General features: G+C 39.1%; 1 protein-coding gene across 1 annotated transcript; it reads right to left on the bottom strand.

Moving 5' to 3' along the window:
• Positions 1-1,483: 1,483 nt before the first annotated feature.
• On the bottom strand, positions 1,484-25,880 carry PPP2CA (protein phosphatase 2 catalytic subunit alpha). The gene is made up of 7 exons (XM_046000142.1): positions 25,573-25,880; positions 10,082-10,291; positions 7,062-7,235; positions 6,450-6,539; positions 5,157-5,318; positions 3,824-3,942; positions 1,484-3,073 (listed from the first exon to the last, which is right to left on the bottom strand). The coding sequence occupies exons 1-7, from the start codon at positions 25,672-25,674 to the stop codon at positions 3,001-3,003; spliced, it is 930 nt and encodes a 309-aa protein (XP_045856098.1). The 5' UTR covers positions 25,675-25,880; the 3' UTR covers positions 1,484-3,000.
• Positions 25,881-26,208: the final 328 nt, after the last annotated feature.

Genomic DNA, 26,208 nt, shown 5'->3' with positions numbered 1-26,208 from the left:
TAAAAAGGAGAAATATAATATACTCACAGTCCTAAGACATAAGCTTATTTCAAAAATTGAAATAAGAATGGAGATCATCAGGAATGCCCAAAATAATACTCCTATAACCTTCATGAAACGAACGTACAACTGTGAAGGGAAAAAACCCAAGTTAAACAGAAGAGTTTACAAAACCCAGAAATATGTCAAAGAATGTGAGAACAGATGACGGCTTAAAAAAAAAAAAGTTGCAGCTCATGTGAACAGAATCCACTACAAAGCAAACAAGTCCATCACTAAACTTTAAGGCCTATTTCTAGGAACACATTACGGCTTTTTGAAAACTAAGGGACTGCATATTACACAGGATAAAACTCCCTGTTGAAACAGAGTCACAGGGTATATTTTATTTACCAAAACCTACAGCCACCACCAATCACCACAAAAGTCAGTTTTCCTAAATTTGTAGCTGGTATACTGAACAGTGAGTCTTAAATCTAAATGTAAATTAAAATTACTTGGGAAACTTAAAAATACCTATGCCTGGATATGCCTCCAATTTAAATCAGAATCTCTGTGGGCATTGATGCTAAAAAACACGGAAATAACCAGCTTTATCCTACTAATCTAAAACTAAGTCTTTCTAAAAAATATTAACTATGCTTGCTTTTAAAACATACCTACTGCAACCAAGAAAAGGAAAGAAGTCACCCACATTTGCTAAGAATATTCCGTCTAAGAAATGAGCACACCATTTACCATTTCATTTTACCCTGCAAAGTTCCAAAGCAACTTTTCCAAGTTATCAGTATGGAAATCTCAAAGCACTCATTTTCAGTTGATGTCTGATTTTTTTTAAAAAAGAAAAGCTTTTTAAAAATTATAAAAATTATCTTTCAATCTGTTACTAATTGAGAAATCAGCAACAGCAATTATCTATTTTTAAAGGGAAATTACTATACTTACCAAAGCATTTTTTTTGAACTTACTTCATTATCAGGTAGGTTATTAACATTTTCTAGTTGAGAAGGCTAAAGTCCAGTCATTCCGTACAATTAGAAACTTAGTTCAAATTCTGGAAACTGTCCTAAACCCAAGCCATTTTGGCCACAACCCTTTTCTGCTAACCACAAGAATTAGAAAATTTGTACACCTGAAGGATAGTACCACATGTTGATTAGAAGAAAGGCATTCTTTCAAAGTCAGTTGTTACCACAGGACCTGAAAAACAGCTGCTTGGTATCTAGATCACGTGGACCCTGGGTTAAAACAGATATTTCTTACGAAAGCATAAAATAAAATGGAATGGAGACGTAGAAAAACAAGTGTTTTTTGTTTTGGACCATCAACTCCACAAGTCACCAAAAATACTGTCAATTAGGTCCGAGGAGAGATAAATAGAAACTAGACCTTTTTTTTTTTTTTTAAAACATAAGAGTATGCGTACATGAGTTATTTTCCTAAAGCATCTTAGGTATGAAAAAACTTCCTTGTCAGTTCCAAATTCAACACAATACAAAGCAAAGGAACTTTTATTACTACATTCACACAAGTGATGATTAAGTGCCCTGAAGTTTACCCTGATAGCTGAAGATTACCAAATATTAGTTTCCACAGAAGAACTGTTTTAACTTTCTAATGCTATTCAAAGGAGAAAAGGGTGGGGGGAAACTCAGTAAGTGCTTAGCACTGCCACTTCATTTCAAATGCCATTTTCGTCCTTGGGTGAATGCATATTACACCAAACCATGATCTAGCAATAGTTTTCTATTTGGTTTAACTAGTAGCACTTAAAGAGCTTAATACAGGACAATACTTTAACAGCTTTTTTATCTGAGACAAAGTTAACTCTAAGATAACATGACAAGCAATATACAAAATCTGTCCATCATTTTTTTGAGTCCATCTAACATACATAGCAATATGGTATTTAAAACCAGAAACTGCACTGAGAAGTAGACACATTAGTTTTTTAAGCTCTACCTGAAAACATGATGTTTTATTAAAAGAAAAACCAAAACACTTAAATCTCAAGTTCTATGGTTTTACAGTCCAGTCTTACGAAGTTGCAGATTTCCTTTCTTGCAGACAAGATAATATGCAGGAAGAACCCCACAAAGAGCACGCTGGCTCTCTGACAAATTGTACTATCTGGATTACAAATAAGTCTTGAAAATCTTCTGAAGAATGTCAAGGAGTTGCCAGAGAGATTATATAGTGACCTTGATTTTATTTTTCTTTACCTAGAATTCTATAAATTCTAAAATTAATCAATTGATGTATCTTTTAAATAAACAGCACCAGTCTTGCCCATTGATACAATTAAAATTTGACTTTCAGTTCTTAGTTCACAAGTTTATTATGAAAAACACTGCAGTGCTCTTGTGCAGTAACATCGTCTTATAGGAGGGGGAAAAAACAGTTCTGTTCAAAACAACTCACCAGGTTCTGACAATAACAAACAACAACATGAGGCTGAGATTTGAAAAGGGAAATAAACTGAGTGCAGACAAATCATACAGTTAAATTAAACGGTATCCCTGAAAATAAACAAAACGATTTCAAAACTCACAGGTAGAGGGGAGGCCTTGGTACTTATTTTTAAAAATGTTCATTAAGCTCCAATGATTGTTTGCTGCTATCCTTATCTACAGTCATGCTGAGTAAAGCTATAGCTAAATGGAAGTTAAATTGTATTCACGAGGTGTTAATGTTTACATCTTATTATCTGCAGTCTCTCAGAGAAAGCAAAAGTAACTACAAATAGCGCTATGCCAGAAACTGGTTTCTTGACCAACAATGTCGCTTCAGCATGCAATGAACTGGTTCATTCTAAAGTGGTCACGGCTGTTGATGACAAGAGGCTTTGTATTTTTATATGGCACATCTTTTGGTCCGTGTGAAAACAAGTTTTTTTTGAATGTTAACTATTCTCTGACACTTTGGAGTTACTGTTGCTCTTCCCATTTCCATTAGGTCAATTTATGGTTCATGGCAATACTGTACAAGTTTAAAATTTCATTACAGGAAGTAGTCTGGGGTACGACGAGTAACATGTGGCTCGCCTCTGCGAGGTGCTGGGTCGAACTGCAAGCTGAAACACAAAACATATTTTTTGTTTATATTCCATGTATCAGTGTACTGACAATCAAGAACATTGTTCCTTCAAACTTTACAATTTTGCCTATACAATTTCAGCTTGCCTTTAATGGAATAGAATCCTATTTGTAGCCTAATCATCCAGTCTTCTAGCTGCGTGCCTCCTCAGAGCCAAGGCAAACTTCAGATAATTTTTCAAGACAGAAATTTTATACATCAGGATTCCTTCTAAGATTATTTGAAAGAAGGGTTCTACTAAATAAATAAAATTTAAAGGGCCTAATGTATCCTAAACCCCAGGATATATTTTATTAACCCCACAATAAAAACAAGTGTTTAGAAGATAAAATCCTAATAATTCACATAGGGGCCTATATAGAACAAGTTTCTATTGATGAACTTCAACATATCCTAAGTTTGTTCAAAAGGAAACACAGGAGCACCTGGGTGGCTCAGTCGGTTAAGCGTCTGACTCTTGGTTTCAGCTCAGATCATGATCTCAGGGTCAAGAAATTGAACCCCACACTGGGCTCAGTGCTCAGCATGGAGTCTGCTTGAGATTCTCTCCCTCTTCCTCTGCCCTCCCCACACTAATAAAATCTAAAAACAACAACAACATGGAAACATAAAAATCAAACTGGAATCTGGATATAGTATGAGCCCTTCAACTCTTAAACTTCTCATTCCAGCTATACAGTGTGACTTAACTGCGACAGCAGCCAGCTACTTCGGAGTAAATACTTACAAAGAGTATTTTAGAGTATCATCAAGTTCCATGATTGCAGCTTGATTACCACAACGATAACAATAGTTTGGAGCACTGAAAATTGTTACTACATTTCGGTCGTGGCACCAGTTATATCCCTACAAGGAAAAGAAAGGTGATAAAAACCTGTTTTACTTCCTTATTTACACAACTAAATGGGACTCAAAGCCCCCTCCAAAAGGTTTAAAAACTAATAATGTTTTGTTTCTGGATATTTTAATAATTTTCTACTCTGTACAACTTAAGAAAAAAACATGAATTTTTTTCTGAATTACAAAACTAGCTTACTATAAATAGAAAAGACACTAAAAAACACCAATCACCAAAGAATAAAGTGTTGCCTCTACATCTGGCCTTCTGTGAATAGCAGTATCTCATCAGCTTCCTACTGCAGTGGCCCTGAATATAATCCAAGAATGAGTATATAGGCATTCCTTGCAGATGCAGATAAAATACTCCTCAAGACCAAAACCACATTAATTCTCAGAGGTGAAGGTCCCCAAGTCAATTAATGCTTAGATACCAAGAAAATAGGCCTCTAGATCTCCAGCCTCATTCGAAGTCCATGTGAATACATGAGTTACTTTTTAAGTACTGTACACAAATATTGTTCCCTATCTTTAACAAAGTCATACTTTTTATAATAATCACAGTTGTTATTAGTATTAATCTAGGTAGGACCCTAATTTTGCAAGTATGCTAATCAACATCTCATTTCCCTTTCGGTTTCTTCTTTAAAATTACTTATAATCCCACCATTCAAAGGACCACTGAAACATTCTGGTATTTCATCTCAATCTCTCTTCCATACATACACATGTTAAACACATGAAATAAAACTGAGATAAATGTTATAACGCCTCTCCCCTATTCCCTGAATCTTATTCTCCCAGGCTTAAATCCAAAGCACGACCCAGTCATTAAGAATTCTCTGAAAAACCCTGGGATCGAGTCCCGCATCGGGCTCTCTGCTCAGCAGGGAGCCTGCTTCCCTCTCTCTCTGTCTGCCTCTCTGTCTACTTGTGATCTCTGTCAAATAAATAAATAAAATCTTTAAAAAAAAAAAAAAAAAGAATTCTCTGAAAAACAAGTCAGCCATGAAACTTATTATGATCAAAAGCTTGAGATTTTAATTCTAATGTGCATCTACTGTAAAGGCTCAGGCTACAACAGGAAATTCACCAGAAGGGATAAATGGAGTATCCTCATTAATATCATTAATTAGCACCCCCCACCAAAAAAACCCTTCCTAATATCTTCCTTCATTACATTTATTTAAAAAGCAAATCAGATTTCAGAGACGAGAACATACCTCCATCACCAGCTGGTGAGCTCTGGACACCAATGTGAGGCCATTGGCATGATTAAATGTTTCAGAAATGTCTTGCCCAAAGGTGTAACCAGCTCCTCGAGGAGATATACCCCAACCACCACGATCATCTGGATCTGACCACAGCAAGTCACACATTGGACCCTAAAAAAGCAAGTTAAGTTTTAAAGTGTCTCTTACAAAAATGATTTGAGTATTTCATCAGAGGGAGCACCCTACGAAGTCATATTTTGAATGGTATTTGCTAAACAAAGTTTAAGGTTTGCTTTAAAGTCAAGTATCTCGTTAAATAAATAAACTATTTCCAAATGTTTTTAAAGGCGTATCGGGGCACCTGGGTGGCTTAGTCAGCTGAGTGGCTGACTTCAGCTCAAATCATGATCCTGGGGTCCTGAAATCGAGCCCCATGTCAGGCCCCCAACTCAGTGGGGAGTCTGTCTCTTCCTCTGCCCCTCACTCTGCTCCTGCTCTCCCTCTCTCTCTAATAAATAAAATCTTAAAAAAAAAAAGAGAGACATATCCTAGATCCAAGAGCAACAAGTCCTATAGTATGCAAATTTCAGTGTCAGACAATATAGACAAGTCCTTAAGGCAGAGGCTCTGAATACAACAACTGAGATTCCAGGCCCAGTCCCAAAGATGTTGTGATCTTGACAGGTTTCTTAATACCAGCTTCTAAAGAAAGAGGTTGTTGACAAGAGTGTTCATACCACATGGGGTCATTTTTTTTTTTTTTTTTTTTTTTTTAAAGATTTTATTTATTTATTTGACAGAGAGAGATCATAAGTAGGCAGAGAGGCAGACAGAGAGAGTGAGAGGGAAGCAGGCTCCCCGCTGAGCAGAGAGCCCGATGTGGGACTCGATCCCAGGACCCTGAGATCATGACCTGAGCCGAAGGCAGCAGCTTAAACCACTGAGCCACCCAGGCGCCCCACATGGGGTCATTTTTGAGCATTAAAGGAGAGAACACATATAAGAAAGTATGTTACGGGGGCGCCTGGGTGACTCAGTGGGTTAAAGCCTCTGCTTTCAGCTCAGGTCATGATCCCAGGGTCCTGGGATCGAGCCCTGAATCAGGCTCTCTGCTCAGCGGGGAAACTGCTCCCCCTTTCCCCGCCTACCTCTCTACTTGCGATCTCTGTCAAGTGAATAAATAAAATCTTAAAAAAAAAAAAGACGTTATGATAAAATTTTTTCCTCTAAAAGGTTTTCTGAAAAGATTTCATTACCAAATAAAAGTTAATACCTCATCTAAAAAAAAAAAAAAGTCAATACCTCATGAGGAACTTCTTGTAGGCGATCAAGTGCTCTGATGTGATCCAGTGTATCTATGGATGGTGAGAGGCCACCATGTAGACAGAATATCTGGAAAGAGTGGTTTATCATAATGTTAACCTCACATAGAAGAAACTTTAAACATTCTGGACTAAGCTGCAGGCAGCAGCCCACAACACTTGGTGTGACTAGCATTTCTGTATTCTGCCAGAACCAGGCTAGTCTCAGCAGGGGCTGTCTTTCTTCCAGCCTACTCTAACCTAGTGAATACACTCCCTTTCTCCCAGATAACATTTCTCTCACCTTAACCTCAGCACAAACTATCATCTTTCTCACAGAATTTTCTTGCCATGTCTTCTGTACACTCTTCTATGTGGACTAGTATAATAGCTAATTACATCTCTAAGACTCGTCCAAAAACAACCTGAGAGGATGGATGGGGTACATCTTCCATCCCTGTTGTCCCAACATACAGTTCAGTGCCTAATACAAAGGTGGCACTTTAGAAGTCTAGAAGAGATGTGTGGGTGGAAAAATGAGTGGCACCTAAACATTAAGAGAGCAGATTCATGAAAATAACCAGCAATGTAAGTTTTAGGAAGACCTACATACCTGCCCATCCACCAAGGCAGTGAGAGGAAGATAGTCAAAAAGATCTGTAAAATATTTCCAAACATTTGCATTTCCGTATTTCCTTAAACACTCATCATAGAAACCATATACTTGTGTGATCTGTCTGCTCTCATGATTTCCTCGAAGAATGGTGATGCGCTCACGGTAACGAACCTGAAACAACAAAATAGAAAACAATATGAATACCTGGCTCCTTCAAAGACTAAATGACAATTCAGCAAACTTCCTACAGGAAAAGCCAGAGTTCCAATTTTGGTGTTTGGGGGGGAAATCCCATGCCCCCAAACACTGAAATGAAACCCCCATCTACAGACATCTGTCCATGAAGTACCGGCAAACCCCATCTCAACTACAATCAAACTCCTGCTACCACCAACTTTACACTAAGCATAATCATCAGCCGCAGAACTCCATGAAATTTTTTCTACAGTTAGATGACTTTGAGTAAATGTCTAGGTATGCAATACCCATCATAATTACTTTAGAACCTTTCCATCAGTCCAAAACTATCCCCTGTGGGGGCTGTCCCAACTCCTACTCCCAGCAACCACTTATTTGTCTTTTCCGTATTTCCTTAAACACTCATCACAGGAACTCTGTATTTGTGTGATGCCTGGTCTCATGATTTCTTCTTCTGAGACCTTTTTGTAAAATTTCATATAAATGGATTAGCACAAGATACAGTTTTTCCTGTGTCTGGCTTTATTCACTTAGCAGAGTATTTCTGGGGCTCATCTGAATATGTATCAATGGATCCTTGTTATTGTTCCTTTTTATTGCTGCACAGTATCCTGTTGAATGGCTATACCACAGTTTTTTTATTCACAGTAGGAGGAACATTTGAATGGCTTTCAGGTTTTGAGTATTATGAATATGTTGCTATGGTCATCTTGCCTATAAGTTTTTGTACAGACAAACAATACACTTTCACTTCCCTTGGGTATATTCCTAGTCCAATATAACTGCTGGGTATAAATATGGGTATAATGTTTTAATCTCTCCACAAACTAACACTTGGTATTATCAGCCTTATTAATGATAGTCATTCTAACGGGTATGACTGTGACTTTAACTTGCATTTCCATGGTAATGATTTTGAGCATCTTTTCATGTTCTTATTGACTATTCATGTATCTTCTTGGATGAAATACCTCTTCAAGTATTTTGTCCATTTTAAATGTCTTCTTATTGAATTATAAATAGGTTTTTATTATATGAGCACAAGTACTTTTTTCTTAGTGAGATACTTTGAGAAACAAAAAATCTGAATTTTTATGAAGTCCAATGTAACAATCTTCTTAATGGATTGTGCTTTTCATATCATACCTAAGAGATCACTGCCTAACCCAGAGTTACAAATACTTTCTCCTATGCTTTATTCCAGAAGTTTCATAGCTTTAAGCTTTTACATTTAGGCCTCTGATTTTGATCCATTTGTATGGTATGAGGTATCTAAGTCCATTTTTTTTTGTATACGGATATCCAACTGTCCTAGCACTACTTACTGAAGTTTCCTTCCCCCAATTCCTCCCTATTAGTGTGTAAGGGCTGCCACAGCTAAAGTAGAACAAAAGGGCAGTTCAAACAACAAAAATTAATTTCCTCACAGTTCTTGAGCCTGGAAGTCCAGATCAAAGTGGGAGCAGGGTTAGTTTCTTCTGAAGGCTTGTCTCCTTGGCTAATAAAAGATCATCTTCTCCATGTTTCTTATCATCTTCCCTCTGTACCTGCGTCCTACTGTCTTCTTATAGGGACACCAGTCATAGGGAATTAGGGCTCACCCGTATGACTTCATTTTACCTCAATTACCTGTTAAAGGCCCTATCACCAAATACAGGCACATTCTAGAGGTACTGGGGGTTAATACTTCAACATATAAATAGGGGGAGGTGTATGCAGCTCAATTCAGCCCCATAACCTTTAAATAGAAATTCTTAAAGGCAGCATATTCATTCTTCTGTTAATCACTGGGATTCATCCTGGGCTTTAAGTACAAATTAGCTTGCAAGGTTGTTTTCATAATATCTAGAGAAACTTTCCATCATTTAATCCAACTGCTTCGTTTGCAGATGCAGAACTTAGAACTGCCTCCAAAAATGTTTTGTAGCATGTTACACGATTCAGACTAGTAGCTTCATGAATATATACATTACGTATTACCTAAAATTCAGCTCTTGCCAAAACCACATTCTACCACTTCTGCAGTATTAGAGATTTCTGGCAGTCCATTTATCATTGCGAACATTCTTTAATAAAATCTCCCCCAAAGGTAAAATCACTTTCTTTCCAAGCAAAGGCAGAAGCCTGCCATTCTAAAAACTAGTGACCACTACTGTGTCTCATTTTCAGATCTTCGTACAATCCCTACAGCTACGATTGGTATAAAGCAACTTGTTTTAATTATCATTCTTATTGTTCTAGGCTGTCAAGTTTTAATGGCTGCCAACTATTCCAGAGAGAAATCATAATTTAGATATTCCCTTTTGTTGGATATTTAGATCAATTCTTTTTCTAGTATTAAACATAATGCTAAAATTATTGTTTTCACACAAATAAAGCTCTTTTCTTCTTTCTTCTTGAATTTCTTCTTCAGTAAAAATCTATTATAGGATTACTGTGCCCTAAGATGTAAACATCCTGACATTTACTATCTTTTATTTCAAAAGCACCTAGAAAGGTAATTATACAACCTCCCCACCCCGTGATTAAATGAAGAAACATTTTTATTTGACCAGCCTTCTAAAATTTCTCAAGTAACTTGAATAAGAATAATCTTTTAACTTTTATTCAGAATGAAGACAGACATATGATTTTTAAGTCCCAAACTTGAATACTGCATTCCTATATACAGAATTTTATTCTAAAACGTAACATTTAGAGAAAAATCACAAATCATTGGGGGGGGGGCACCAAACCTGGGAGGGGAGAGAAAAAAAAAAGAAGAAGAAGAAAAAAAAGAAAACCCAGTACAAAATGACCCCAAACAAAATCGAAATTACCTTAAGAGCTACAAGCAGAGTAACTGTTTCAACTGAGTAATATCCTCTGTCAACATAATCTCCCATAAACAAGTAGTTGGTATCTGGTGATTTGCCACCAATTCTAAACAGTTCCATGAGATCATGAAATTGCCCATGTACATCTCCACAGACGGTGACTGGACATCGAACCTCCTGCACATTGGATTCTTTTGTCAGGATTTCTTTAGCCTACAGATGGAGATAAAATAAACCAATACATTTGGCATTAGATAACATTAAAAAAGATGTTTACTTAAACGTAACACAGATTGAAGAGCAGACTTAGTGTAAGATGAAATTGTAGGCATTGATAATTCCATTAAAGTAAGAGGGCAAGATATGGGCAGATTCCATCTATTGGTTATGTCACTCCTGATACTTAGAAAAAACATGTGTCAAGATGCATAGTTCCATTCCTCTAATCACCATCAGTTTTTAGGCCTATCAGTTACCATCTAACTAAATGCCAAATAGTTCATTATGAGCAGCCATATAAAAATAATGAAAATAGAACAAGACATTCAGATACCTAGTTCCTTAGCTTTAAACTTCTACTTATAATATGCTGGCACTCCAGGATTCCAAGATATGAAGAAAGGTTTCTAATTTCTGCTTAACTGGGTTTTTGGGGGTAGGGGGAACAACGCATAAAAATTTCACCTGTATTTTTATACTTTTAATGCTAAAAATACAAACTTCTTGTTTTACAACTGTAACTGTTCAATATACATGGTTTTTATGAAGTTGTTTGGTAGCATATGCATTCCTTCATATAATCACAAATTCAAACATTACTTTTTAAGGGCAGCACAACATTTCACTCAATCAAAAGCCCATCAGTCATCCAGCATGCATTTACTGATCATTTACCTTACCCCCCAAACCAAAGTGCACTGGAGAACACCATTCACTTGCTCATCATCTGAGTGACACAGTGTTCCAGGCCTTGTGCTAGCCATTGGGGGACCAGAGCATATAAGATGGGTCACTGGGGACAGGGGACCACAAACAAGAAACCAAGCAACAAAGTACAGGCTACGTTAAGTGATAAAAGGAAGAAAGTAAGTGGCGGAAACCCATTTAAATAAGATATCACAACGAACAAGACAGCCCATAAAAGCACAGTGCAGCACTAGCAGCAGACAATAAAATGATCAGGTCAAGTGCTAAGACATGCTAGAGTAAGCAGAGTGTTCCAGGATCACAAACTGAACAGCTAGGAAAATGGCCTCAGGTCAAGGAACGTGTGGGAGTCGATTACAGGAAGGGAATGCCAGTAGGAAATGGGAGGAGGTGCAACATAGGCAAAGTGTGATCATGTGTATAAATTCTCAGGAAGAGGAAAAGGTCTACATGGCTGAAGCATACCACTTAAGAGTAGAGAAAAGGATCTACTGGGGTAGGTTCAGGGTGAACCAGCTATCCTGGTTTTAGTGCTCAAAGTCTGGCATCCCAAGATATATCTCAGTTGCGCTCAAGTAAACCAATGATAGCTGGTCACCCCAGGGAGGAAACGAGGAGGAGAGAACAGGGCATGGACACGACTGAAGAACAAGTCTAATCAAAGCACTATTAGAACAAAGATCCCCTAGTGGGAAACTTGATGAGTGAATTTAGGATTTCAGAGGTAGGGCTATACTTGTGGATATCTGAGACAGAATAGAGCTTAAAGGCCACTAGTACTCAGTGACTAATCCACCAACAAATCTTGCCTAGTCTCACTCCGAAACATATCTCAAATCAATCTGTTTTTATCTTTTTTTGCTACTACCCCAGTCCAAGCCACCACTACCTCACCTGGATTACTATGCTGAATTCCCTGCTTCCATTCTTCCTGCCTCCTCTCTTCCTTCCACCTAAATGTCCAAGTTAAGAGCTAAAAAACTGTACACTAGGTTCCTTTAATTCACCACTGTATACACAACACCTCAGTAGGGCAATGTGTTAGATATAAAAGGCATTTAATATCTGTTTGTTGAATGAATCATTTATATGGTGGTACTGGTTAAATCATCTTCAGGGAAAGCCATGGATGTCTCTCAGGACAACATCAAAGTACAGGCCTGGAAATTGGTACCAAGTTCTCTGGAGAATGAAGAAATAACAGGTAACAGTTAATAAGGAAAGGTGCCTGGGAATCTAGGTAGAGAAAAGAAGCCCCCCAAAACAGGGAATTTTATCCTAGAGGAAGGCAGCATCCATCTATCTGGGAGGGCTATTAGAGAAAGTATAGGACTTCCTCAGGAAGAATCAGATTTCAGTTAAGCTGAGAAGGTTAAAGAAATTTGTTCTGAAAATTATTTAAAAGTATTTACTTCATACACTCTACATTTATTGAGCATTTTCTTCTATGTGCAGCTAGCATTATGAAATGGTGTTCTAGAATGTACAGTGAGAGACTGCATCAGGGGAAGGAAACACACTAGAACACGGAGGTGAAATTGCTACAGCAAATCGTTGCTAATGAGCCACGCTGACTAGATTTTAAGCCACGACCAAAGGTAACAAGGACTGGTTTTAAGGCAGTGGTATGCAACCTTAGCCATATATTAAAAATCATCTGTGAAGCTCTTAAAAAAAAAAAAAATCTAGATGCTAAGGCTACTCCTCTCTCAAGCCAGAATCTTTGGTAGTGGAATCCAAGCATCAATAATGTTTTTTAGTCTTCCCTCCTTTTTCCACACCAGTTCTTTCTTAGGTGCGGTGAAGCTTAAGAACCATATATGTATATATTTTTTTAAGATTTTACTTATCTGAGAGAGCACAAGTAAGCACGATGGGGGGGGGGGGGGGCTGCAGAGGGAAAGGGAGAAGACGCCCTGCTAAGAAGGGAGCCCACTATGGGGCTCCATCCCAAAACCGCAAGATCACCACCTAAGCTGAAGGCAGACGCCCAAATGACTGAGCCACCCAGGTCTCTCTAACAACCATTATTTTCAAGTTTCAGAAATATTTAGGGAGCCTATTTCAAGACCCTAACCAATCACTGACATCCAAAAATTAGTCATTATTTTGTTCTAAGTTTAGAAAAAATTTCTGCTATGCCTCAAAAGTGATTTATCTTAAGATATATATATAATCCATCTTGCTAGTGTAATTCTGATTTCCCATGATTTATTATTACTAAAAAAGCAGAATTTCACTAGGCATATTCCATAAGACTATTTGGCATTAATACCATGTCCAGTGTTTTTAGCACCTGGCACATAGTAATGAAAACAGCCATGAATACCATGATAGGTCCCACTTCAAAGAAATTTGTTAAGTTATTCAGAAGTTTTAAAAGGGCAATGACATAAGAAAACAGATGGTCACAACCACATAAATCTTGCAATTCTATGAGAAGTTAAATTCTAAAATACATCTCTTGACACCTGCTTACCTACAAGGCTATTCTCTACATAAATGATAAAAAGTTGCCATTCACAACTGCCCAAAGTTTCTTATTACTATCTACTCAAAATTTCTATTCAAATCATAAAAGGACAATTAAACCTAAATGCTAGTTGTTCTTTTATTTCAATTTCAACATATCCTAATGACAAACACTGTACCTTTACTTCTATTCTATTTATTAAGTAGGCTCCACTCGCAGTGTGAAGCCCAACACGGGGCTTGTACGCAAAATCCTGAGATCAAGACTTGAGCTGAGGGGCGCCTGGGTGGCTCAGTGGATTAAGCCGCTGCCTTCGGCTCAGGTCATGATCTCAGGGTCCTGGGATCGAGCCCCGCATCAGGCTCTCTGCTCTGCAGGGAGACTGCTTCCTCCTCTCACTCTGCCTGCCTCTCTGCCTACTTGTGATCTCTCTCTCTGTCAAATAAATAAATAAAATCTTAAAAAAAAAAAAAAAAAAAAAAAAAGACTTGAGCTGAGATTAAAAATCAGATGCTCCACTGACCGAGCTAGCTAGGCGCTCTGACCTTTAATTTTACTTTTACAACTGTGCAACTTATAGTGACACATCCTTTGGGGGAAAAAAAATTAGCAGGAGATAAAACCAAATGTCCCTTTTGACCATTCTCCACAATCCCACTCCTCTTGGGCAAAGTAACCATCAAGAGTATTCTGATGTACATCCTTTTGAAACCCCGTTTACTACGTTTTACTACGTTCTTGCCTACAAGAACATAATCGTTTTCTTCTGCACTTTTAAACTAGGAACTGTATTATTCAGCAGCCTGTTTCTCTTTCCAACAGACCATATTGGAGATCATAATGCACACATACAGACATGGTTAATTTCTTGTGCTGGAGGTAGTGTAGTCCCTGAGATTATAATAAGGGGACGGGAAGGATGAAAAGGTAAAAACGCTGCAATGTATATCCTAGTATTTGCTCCCTGGTATACAGACACTTCCTGAAAGAAGACACCATGAAGTAGACCCATTAGCAGATCTAACAGCTTCTTTTTATGCTGACATTACAAAATTGTCCTCCAAAAAGGAAGACACTGTATTTATAAAGTAAACTAAAATAACTTCTGTGTCTGGGAAAGCCAAAACTCTTTCTTTTCTTCCTACCAAATTTCAGACCAGCACAATTATAAATTCTAGAGAAAACAGTATTATGCATCAAATGCCATCAAGTCAATTACTAAGTATATTTTAACAACAAAAGCTCAAGTTTACATAGAATTTAAGTATACTATTTTTTGGTCTCAACTCAGTTTTCAGAGGATTACTACACCAAAATACACTATTCCAGAACAGTAATGGTTGCAGATATCATCAATGAAGATTATTTTACCGGGGCACCTGGGTGGCTCAGTGGGTTAAGCCTCTGCCTTCGGTTCAGGTCATGATCTCAGGGTCCTGGGATGGAGCCCCATATCAGACTCTCTGCTCAGCAGGGAGCCTGCTTCCCCCCACCCCCTCTGCCTGCCTCTCTGCCTACTTGTGATCTCTCTCGGTCAAATAAATAAATAAAATCTTAAAAAAAAAAAAAGATTATTTTACAGTCAAGAAAAACTAATCACAGAAAAAGAAATGTCTGAGAAGCTGTGCTATCACAGGAGTCAGGCCCCTTTCAAGTCTCAGAAGTACCTAACAAAACCCCTCTAGGGTCACCTAATGGGACCTCTAACAAGTCATCTTTACGCTTACCTTAGCCAAAACAGTGAGAATCCATCTAATGAGTGACCTTTAGAACTTGCAGACCTTCGCCAACCGTCAGTACAACTTCAACTATCCAGCTTAATATTCAAGGTAAATGGCAGAACCAGATTTTCAAAGCAACTTAATTAACCTTAGAGAGGTTTATACTTTTAATAACTACCTTTGCACTTTCCGGTATTCTGACTCCTCCAATTTAAAGCCTTGTGTCACCTGAATTACGCAAAGAAACAAAAGCAAAAGATACACATCCCAAACTTTTGCTTCCCCTAAAACATTTTTTGAGAGTTTCAAAAAGTCTCCGCTAATGAACATTTGGGAAAAAAATAATTAAAATCAAGTTTTTAAGAACAGTGTGATCCAGCACCATAACTGATTTTCTTTCTTCATTGATTCTTCAGTAGGAATCCTACTGAAATTCAAATGGCATGAACTGAAATCAGTGAATTCAAGGAAAAAAATCTAATAGATGTAATATAAAACTTCACAGAACAAGGCTGAAACTGGAATAAGCTAGTCCAATAATAAGAGTTTAACTAAAAGTTATTTTTCTACAGTCCTAAAATTCAAACAATTTGGAGATTCACTTGAAGAAAAGATACCTTTAGAATTTACAATTAATGTCCTGCCTTCTGAGTTCAGATTCAGAAATCCTAAAATTTTATTTTCAACTTACTATCAGGTTTCCTGGCTATGGGCAATTCCTAACCACCACAATAAAATGAAATTTCAAAAAAGCAAATTTAAGTTAGATTCCTAAAATCATCCAAGTTAAGATGTTTCAAGGAAGACAAGTAAAAGAGAAAAAGTGAGGAACCTACAACAGATTCACAAACCATTTATATATATTAACTTCCTAAGAGCACATGATAGCAATAATTTCTCCTTACGTGTACGGTAGAAAAAGATATTTATGCATTTTTATATTAAATATCTTCATGCATTTTTATTATTAAACCAAGCATTTTAAAATGCAAAATGATCACAATTATGTACAGTTCTTTGTATGAAAACAATGGAGAACATTAAAATGTTGATAGTTTTTTTTTTTTTAAAGATTTTATTTATTTGACAGAGCAAGCGAGCCCAGGTAGGCAGAGCAGCAGGCAGAGGGAGAGAGAAAAGCATGTTCTCTGCCTAGAAGGGAGCCCAATGTGGGACCCACATTGGGATCATTACCTGGGCCAAGGGCCGCTTAATCGACTGAGCCACCCAGGTGCCCAAAATGTTGATAGATTATGGCTGTCTTTTTTTTTTTTTTTTTAAAGATATTTATTTATTTATTTATTTATTTGACAGACAGAGATCACAAGTAGGCAGAGAGCCCGATGCGGGGCTCGATCCCAGGACCCTGAGATCATGACCCGAGCCAAAGGCAGAGGCTTTAACCCACTGAGCCACCCAGGTGTCCCAGATTTATGGCTGTCTTAAATCTACCACACCAACAAAAACTACTCTCATTTCTTTGTATTCCCTTCCAGCTTTTACCCACATACAGACCTCGTGCTTAAAATTGGTAAACATCTCAATTTCTGTCCTAAAGTTCATACTCATGGGGGCGCCTAGATGGCACAATAGATTAAGTGTCTGCTTTGGGCTCAAGTTGGGATCAAGGCCCAAGTGGGGAGTCTGCTTCTGCTTCTTCCTCTACCACTGCCCCTCCCCCGCACTCATTCGCTGCATGCTTTCTCAATTAAGTAAAATCTTTAAAGTTAATATACATGAAGCCCTATAGCATTATGGCGATCATTTTAAAATGCCGCATAATATCCTCTCAGATTAATATATGTACTGTTTATTTAACTTCCTTTCAGATTTTCAAATGTGGGAATAAAGAGCAAAATAACGCTAACTTTTTTGATTACACAGTCCATAAAGTTCAATTATTCCCCAATTTACATACACAATAACAAAATGTTAGAATGCCCTCATTCATATCTATTTCAAATATAAAATGTTGCCTTCTGATTTAACTGGTACTTTTCATTTTGGAGTTCAAACTTTCTATTCTGTGTTTATTTACTATCAGTTATTCCTCCTCTTACACAGATTGCCCACACAAATTCTTTGAGTATCTATCAACAGAGAGCTAAGTGATGCTCTTTCATATATTTTTCTATTAAAAATCTGATTATTAATTCAAATGTTCACTGGAACTCTACTTTACTAAATTAAACATTTCACACTTTAATCACAATGGAGTATATCTTCTGCCAATATAGCCATAAAGACGTAAGAGAAGCAAACCTAAAAAAATACAATAATTAATTATTGAATTTTACTTTTTAGTTTCACAATTACAAACATTTGGAAACTATTTTATTTATTTTTTAAATTTTTATTTATTTATTTGACAGAGATCACAAGCAGGCAGAGAGGCAGGCAGAGAGAGGAGGAGCAGGCTCTCGGAGGAGCAGGCTCTCTGCAGAGCAGAGAGCCCGATGTGGGGCTCAATCCCAGGACCCTGGGATCATGACCTGAGCTGAAAGCAGAAGCTTTAACCCACTGAGCTACCCAGGCGCCCTGGAAACTATTTTAAAAAGCAAATTCACGGGGTGCCTGGGTGGCTCACTCATTTAAGCATCCACTTCTGCTTTTGGCTCAGGTCATGATCTCAAGTGTGGTGGGATCTAGCCCAGCATCAGGCTCAGCAGGGAGTCTACTTGAGATTTTCTCCTTGAGCTCTCTCTCTCCCTCTGCCCCACACCCCGCTCTCTAAAATAAATAAATAATTTTAAAAGGGCGAATTTGCAAGCAATAAATTTTTTCAATACCATAAGAGAATTTGCTTCATACTGCTTTTATGAAAAATAACAGGTAGGTTTTCTTGATTTTCATTAATTCTGCAAATAAATTAAGGTTCATGACAAACTAGTGTATATAGCTGGATTTTTTTTTAAAGTTTTTATTTATTTATTTGACAGATCACAAGTAGGCAGAGAGCAGGCAGAGAGAGGAGGAAGCAGGCTCCCTGCTGAGCAGAAAGTCCGATAGGGGAACTTGATCCCAGGACCCTGGGATCATGACCTGAGGCGAAGGCAGAGGCTTTAACCCACTGAGCCACCCAGGCGCCCCTATAGCTAGATTTTTACTTTGGTGTGATACATAATGTACACATACTACTAGCCCTGGAAGTAAATAAATCTTGAGTTAATCATCTTCAACTATCAAACCTTTCTTCATATTATGTGTTTTTCATTAATTACACCAAACAGATGCCTCTAACGTTCTATGAAATATTTTGGTCTTCTGTAGGATTACACTGTATGTATACTATCTGTGTGATTATACTATAAAAGTACTATAATCCTCCACGTAATGTTCTACCAACTAGTTACTACTTGTTTTTTTTTTTTTTTTAAATATTTTATTTATTTGACAGAGAGAAATCACAACTAGGCAGAGAGGCAGGCAGAGAGAGAGAGAGAGAGGAGGAAGCAGGCTCCCCGCAGAGCAGAGAGTCCGATGTGGGGCTCGATCCTAGGACCCTGGGATCATGACCTGAGCCGAAGGCAGAGGCCCCAACCCACTGAGTCACCCAGGCGCCCCACTACTTGGTTTTAAGGTTAGGATGGAGCCAAAAGAAAAAGGTCAGGGATGTGGATAATTCTAAAATCGTATTAAAGGAAAATACTTGGGGGACAAGTGGGTGGCTCATTCAGTTAAACATCTACCTTCGGCTCAGGTCATGATCGCAGGGTCCTGGGATGGAGTCCCACATCAGGCTCCCTGCTCAGTGGGGAGCACTCTTCTCCCTCTCCCTGCTGGTCCCCCCGCTTGTGTGTGCACGCACACTCTCTCTGACAAATAAAACCTTTAAAAAATGAAAATATTTTAAGTTCATAGTCTTCCACTTCTGTCAAATACACATGTGTAGGAATTAAAAATTCCCATTCCTGCATAGAGGAAAAAATTTATATGTAATATAGCAGAGAAATGTTGGTATATATGTAGTTTAAAAATTCTCACCACAACAATCCATCATGAATGATATTTGACCACTCTGGATGTTTCAGTTTCCTCCCTCATCTGTACCACGTGACTTGGCATATGGTCTTTAAGGTTCCTTCCACCACTGAAATTTTACTAAAGTAATTCCTAAGCCTTTTCACTAAATCATAGATACCCAACAGAAAAAGGTAGTGGGCACTACTGCCAGTTTACAAACAATGGGTGGCAGACTAATGACATGCACTTGATCACCATTAGCACAAATATTTTAAAATCTTTCCCCTCTATAGAGTTACTTCAAGTTTAAACTCCTGACTAATGAACGTGAAACCCTACTATTAGTGCAATAAATTAACAAATCCCTAAAATGATGCTATTTAGACAAAGCTAAACAGTGAAAATGAGTAATTCACATAATAATAGCTTAATAAATTTTGACTGAATGAATTCGAGAACTAAATATACACAGTCACATAGTTAATAGCACCACTGACACTCCATAGTCTTTGTGAACTACACTTTGTATATAGTTCTAGCTGGGTAAATGAACTCTGTCTCCCAGGAGCAGTATGGAAAAAGGTTTTCAATCTTCCTGCAGCCCCCTCAACATCCATACTCCCATCTGTGGTAGTAACTAAATGACTGAAGCAGAGGTGAGAGCATGGAGTACCACAGTGACTGGCCAACTGGTCACATACAGTTTATAAAATACACAGATTGAGATATACACACCTCTGTCACTGCCTTGTTCATCCATCCCAAACTACACTACCGATATATAAGTAAGTAATAGTAACTCTGTACTGTTTAAGAAATTAAGCAGTTAATCCCAGATTGCTCTTTACAATTTTTTCAGAATCCATCCCAGCCATTTACTGGCAGCCAGACCCTTATTTCAGCTGCTTCTACCACTTCTGCAGAAGCTGAAAGAAAAGCTATTTAAAACAGCAAAAAACCAGAATCTTTTCCCTTCATAGTTCTAGTCCAATTCCTATCTCACTTGTATGGGAAAGTACAGCTTGAAGGTTTTTCCAGTCAAGGATGGTAATGAGAAAAAGAAAAAGGAAAAAAAAAAAAAAAAAAAGGAAATGAGAGATGGGTCAAAAATTAAAAAGAAAGGGGGGGTTCTCTGCCATACCAAACTTTCCCTCTCTTCTGAGCACCCTCAAAAAAGACGCCCCCCTCTGTGAAATGTGTAAGCCTGATGATTCATAGACCCGTACCCCTGGGGCAAATAATATATATTAATAAAAATAATTAAAAAAAAAAAAAAAGACCCTCCCTACCCTTACCTCAACATAAACCTAGTATCTCCAGGTTTTCCTAGCTCACCTCCTCCAACCTAAACAAAGAATACTTCACAGGTAACTGACAAATTAACTTACAATACCAGCAATATCCTCCGCCATTAAAGAGGGGGTGGGGCAGAGACACTTGACAGGTGATACAAATGTTACCCACAAACTCCACCAGGGCCTCTCATGCTTTCTATAGCATGAGTTTCACCTGCCAGTATTTGCAGGCAGAACTCCTGACTTCGACAGAGAAAAAAAGAGTTGGGGGACCTGTGTTTCCAAATAGTAGGGTTATTCACCTTTTCGATGCTTCCTCATTAAGTCAACCCAAAACCAAGTGCACTACTGCTTCATGACTAGGAGATCATGAAACACACACAGACACATACAGGTAGGACTGACTGCGAAGCCATGATAAAAAGGCATTTTACAAACTGTACTGAACAATATAAATGTTAGATCTGTTTTCCAGGTATGAAGTTCTGTTTCTAGACCATGATTTGCACTAAGGATATACACAAAATGAACTGGCATTTTCTTCTCACTAATGTTATTTAAGGGGCAAATGCAGTCAGCCACATTCAAAATTGAAAAATTAACTGTTTCCTCCTCCAGGACAAAGTGAGACAACAGTGTGTGACATAAATAGGAAGCTTTCAAGCAATGAGCAAAATGCTTTATTTTACAGAGCTGTTGATTCCACAATTCAGTTCGACTCCAATTCACCTCCATTTTTCATTAACATCACCTAAGAAAAGAGGGGCGCTGTGGAGCAACATCAGAACACTGGGCCGAGAATCTGTAAGCCTGCACATCTCACTTTAGTCCCTTAAGTCAAGTGACTTTACCTTTCTCTTCTTTTTTTTAAAAGATTTTATTTATTTATTTGACAGAGAGATCACAAGTAGGCAGAGAGACAGGCAGAGGGGGGAGGAGGAAGCAGGCTCCCCGCTGAGCAGAGAGTCTGATGCAGAGCTCAATCCCAGGACCCTGAAATCACGACCTGAGCCAAAGGCAGAGGCTTAACTCACTGAGCCACCCAAGCGCCCTCACTTTACCTTTCTGAGCCTCTGGTTTCCAAATATCACTGAGGACAATAACTGTCTCATAAACTTAAGAGAACTGTGCATGTGAAAATATGATACAAACATTGTTCTTCACCATGCTTTCCCTTTGTTCTCAATATTCAAATTACTTTTACAGAAATGAGCCAAACATCCTTTTAAATGTTTGGGTTTTTTTATTTTTGTTTTGTTTTTTTTTTTTTTTTTTAAGATTTACCTATCCATTCCAGACAGAAAGAGACAGTGAGGGAGAGAGGGAGGGTAAGCAGGGGGATGGGGGAAGGGAGTGCTCCGTGCATGAGCAGGAGGGCCGGAGAAAGAATCTCAAGCAGACTCCAGGTTGAGCTCAACATGGGGCTGGATCTCACCACCCTGAGATCAAGACCTGAGCCAAAAACAGAGTCCGAACCTTAATCAACTACACCACCCAGGTGCCTCCAAACAATCTGCTAAATTAAGCACACATAGAGACTCACAAAAATTTATTAACCACTTCAGACAGAAATTTAACCTTGGTCAAGCATTTTGTAGTTCATCCAGTGAGAAGGAGGCTTCGCTTTTTACCATACTCATGTAACAAATGTGAGGCCTTAGTGACCGCATTTTATTTATAGTGTTTGCAGAGCAATGGAAAAGAGCATACCTAGGTAAAGAATTCCTTTGGGGAAAGAGGAAAAAAAAAAAAAAACTGGCTATCAAACAACATTCTCCACAAGTTTGGAAAGACCTGAAAAGACAAAGCCAAAAATCTTACCTAAATTAAACCACTGATGAAGTCACGTAATAAAAGACCGTTTACTGTAGTTGATACTATTTACTTCTTCCAATCTCTAAGTGGAAACATAGCTTCCAGTTATACAAATGTAGTAATGTGGGGCGCCTGGGTGGCTCAGTGGGTTAAAGCCTCTGCCTTCAGCTCGGGTCATGATCTCAGGGTCCTGGGATCGAGCCCCGCGTCGGGCTCTCTGCCCCGCAGGGAGCCTGCTTCCTCCTCTCTCTTTGCCTGCCTCTCTGCCTAGTTGTGATTTCTATCAAATAAATAAAATATTTAAAAAAAAAAACAAAAAAAAAAACAAATGTAGTAATGTTACTGACTATAGAACTGTACCAGAGACAAAACTGTATGCACTCACCACAAACTTTCAACAATGAACTAAAATTATGATCCTCAAAGTGACAAAGTTATACTCCACATACAATCATCTTGGCTTCGATATAAATCTTAATCACACCATGAAGGGAAAAAATGCTTAACTAGTCAACTGCAAAAAAAACCCGTATTTACCTTTGTCTATAAACACACACCTAGATTCTCTGCATTTTGAACACCTACCACTATTAACTACTAATGGGAGACCATAATAATGGTCTCTGAAGTTTTTAGTCACCATGACCTCTCATGGTATACTTCTATCTTTACCATTTAAATATTTCATTCAGATCACCTACCACCGTCAGGTAGATAAAAGAAAGGCTTTTGTGTTACTCTTCCTTCTTAAAATTAAAGAAATGATCAACTACTACCAAGTACCTATCTCCAACAAATATTTTTTTCTTTAAAAGGATAATCTATTATACGAATGAAAAACAGTTCCCTCAAGATTTTCAAAACACATAGTTTTCACTAGAAGTGCTATTGGCTGTTTAATTAAGAGTGAAAAGAGAATTTCTGCTGTAGTTTCCTAGTACAAAAAATCATTTCAAGTCATGCATCCTAATTCATTTCATATACCTAAAAAGCTGCCTTAAAACTCAGTTTGTGAAGTTAATATACTCTGCAGTTCAAAAACTTACAATTTAAAAAGAGTATAAACACTGAATAATATTTCCCCTCAAAGAACCTCCATTTCTTGGGAACCTAACTTCAAATAATATTTCCACCTTTTTGGCTCTAAGAACAGAAATCTGGACATAGCAGATAAGCAATGGAGATATAAGTATACATTGGTAAATCTCATTGTATCTTAGTTTTACAAAGATGGGGAAAGCAATCACATTTACCACATTCATAAATCTTCACACACCCAAACTAACACCCACTATTATCTCCTGCAGTCTCTAACACAAACCCTCTGCTTCTCTTGTTCATCTACTACTTACCTACTTCCAACTAGATTCAGGCTCCTTGAGACTGAATGTGATTATACTTCATTTCTTTTCATTTCTCTCATAAAAGTAAGAATTGTGAATAGTGAGTAGGTGTTCAATATTTAAACACAACATACTAATTTAAACTGGATTATACAGTCTCAGATTAGAAGGGACCCTGGAACATCTATTTTAACTCTTAGTTTCAGTAGCAAAATGTGGACTAGGTGATTGTCCCAAGGTCGGTCACAATTGTTCTGCAACAGAAAGAGGACTAGTGCCCAGGTCTAACTTGAAGTCCAGTGGTCTTCCAAGTACACCATTACCTCTCTTCCAATGTTTTCTACACAAATGACTAGTCACCTCACCAAATGCTGACTCAAAGTCTATATAGTACTGATCCCTAAAAGTGATAACAGCACCTAGAAATTAAGACTTGACAGTATACGTCAAGTAAGTTTTAAAAGCCTCTTTCTAAACCCTTCATACAAACACCATCCTTATCTGATGAGGGTAAAGAAGAAACAAAAGACACTGCTAACATTAAAATTCAGCTCCAATAGGTAATTTGCCACCTCATCAGCTAGTAGGAGAGTTGTTCAGGCTAACGATAAATAAATCTGAATTTGACTATTTAAATTGCAATTATTCACAGCAGTTTCTGAAAAAGCCTGCGTTAGGAGTATATACATCAAACTCATGAACCTAATTCTCCCATCAAACCGCAAACGAGTCAGCATAATTGCTCTCTAATAACACTCTTCACTGACACAAAATGCAAATACGGTATTCCGCAATTCTACACTAAAATGAACTACTACTAAGTTATTTTTGACAAGAGAAGTTAAACTATCTGTAGTGGAGATAAGCATTTTCTATATATTAGAAAACTGAGTCATAAAACTTCAAAAATATAACAGCCAATAACTAAATAGGCTACCTGTTTCCCCAACCCTTAGGTAAAAACAAAACGTAATCAGGTAATTTAAAATGGATTTATTAAAAGCTCAATCAACAGCTATTATTACTATCGATACTTACAGCCTCAAAAATATAAACAAGTAACTTTCCCACCAAAGAGCCAGTGTACAAAATTTGCTGCTCAGTTTACGTTCCTTTTAAAATATAGATGGCAAAATGCCAAGTACGCTCAGCTCACAGAAGGGTTTCACAGTACCCAGTTTGAGTCAGCACAGAATTCATAGATTAAACCAACACTTGATTTCCAATCCCAAATCTCCTTATGTGGTATGACTCACCAAATTCTCCACTTCTTCCAACTATGAAACCTAAGTTGTAACTCCTCCCTGAACCTACCACCATGACCTTCGTAGAAACTAGGTTAGAGAAGTATTTTTAAATTCTTTTAACACACATTTTTAAGTCAGTCTCTGGGAAGGACTGCTCGGTGAATTTAACACAAACCACCGGGGACAGCAGGACTAAAGGTCCTGGGATGCGGGTGTAGGACCTTTAGACAAGTCTTGGGGTCCGGCCTACGAGCCTGCCTTTGGGGGATCCTCTGGACAGCTCTGGAACCAAGAATGAGGCCTAAGCACAAGTAAAAAGCCTCTTATCCGCCTCACAGTAGAGTTCTACACCCGCATCGCAGGCCGTAGAACCCACGTCCTCTTACATGCACCTCAAAACCGTCCGAACACACAGGGTCTCTGCGTCCCCAGCCACCTCGCCCGGCCCCAAGGCGGAGAGGCTCGGAAGCCCCGGAGTCGGGTGAACGGCGCCATTTTAGGCGGCGGTGGCGGCGACAACCAATCCCTGCGCTGGAGGCAGGGGGCGCCGGGTCGCCCGGGAACCGCCGCCGAGCCGCGCCGGGCGCCGGTCTAGGAGGCTCGGGGGGGACCCGGGCCGGCTGCCTCCGCCATGTTGCACCCTCCCCACCGCCGCCTTCTTCCCGAGGGGCTCGGCCCGCGCCGCCTCCCGTAGCCGGAGAGAAGCTCACCTTCTCGCAGAGGCTCTTGACCTGGGACTCGGACAGCTGCTTGCACTCGTTCAGCTGCTCGATCCACTGGTCCAGCTCCTTGGTGAACACCTTCTCGTCCATGATGCCACCCGCCCGAACCGGCTGCCGCTCCGCGCTCCTCCCGCGCCGCCGCCCGCACACGGGCCACACGCACACGCCGCCGCCGGCTCCCGGGGTACTTGTGTGGCTGCTGGCGGCTGCTCGGCGCTAGCGCAAACCCGCGAACTCTCCCTGCAGCACCCGACCACTGGCCGCTGCCCTCCTCCGCTCGATCTAGCCCCGGAGCTCGGCTCTCTGTAATGGCGGCCGCCGGCGTGGTGACATCACGCCTGGCGTCAGGAGGCGGCGGGGTGGAAGGGCCGGGACAAGAGCTGCGCAACTGCAGAGCCAACCCCGGTCCGCCGGCAGAGAGGCTTGGGGGGCGGGAACCAGGGACCAAGGCGCAGGCGCGACGTAGCCGGCTGGTAACTGAGGCACCTTCGCTGCTAGGGCGTGGTCGTCCAGAAGGGAGGGGTCGAGAGAGGAAGGGAAGACCGGGACAAGGCGAGCACAGTTCTTACATCAGAGAACCGGGCTAATTCCGGAGCATAGAGCCCCGCGCGGCGCGGGCGTCGG

Source organism: Meles meles, chromosome 3 (assembly GCF_922984935.1).
Source record: "Meles meles chromosome 3, mMelMel3.1 paternal haplotype, whole genome shotgun sequence".
Lineage (NCBI taxonomy): Eukaryota > Metazoa > Chordata > Mammalia > Carnivora > Mustelidae > Meles > Meles meles.
The sequence above is the reverse complement of the archived record's forward strand: the minus strand, read 5'-3'. Positions and strand labels throughout refer to the sequence as shown.

Bases quoted from the DNA above. Each gene is read 5' to 3' on its own strand.
- PPP2CA (XM_046000142.1), bottom strand. From the start codon at position 25,674: ATGGACGAGAAGGTGTTCACCAAGGAGCTGGACCAGTGGATCGAGCAG. The intron at 3,943-5,156 runs GTATGTTCTCGT...TTTTCCTTGTAG, and splicing joins CTCACCAGCTGGTGATGGAG to GGATATAACTGGTGCCACGA. The intron at 3,074-3,823 runs GTAAGTATTTAC...TTTGTGTTTCAG, and splicing joins GATACTCTAAAATACTCTTT to CTTGCAGTTCGACCCAGCAC.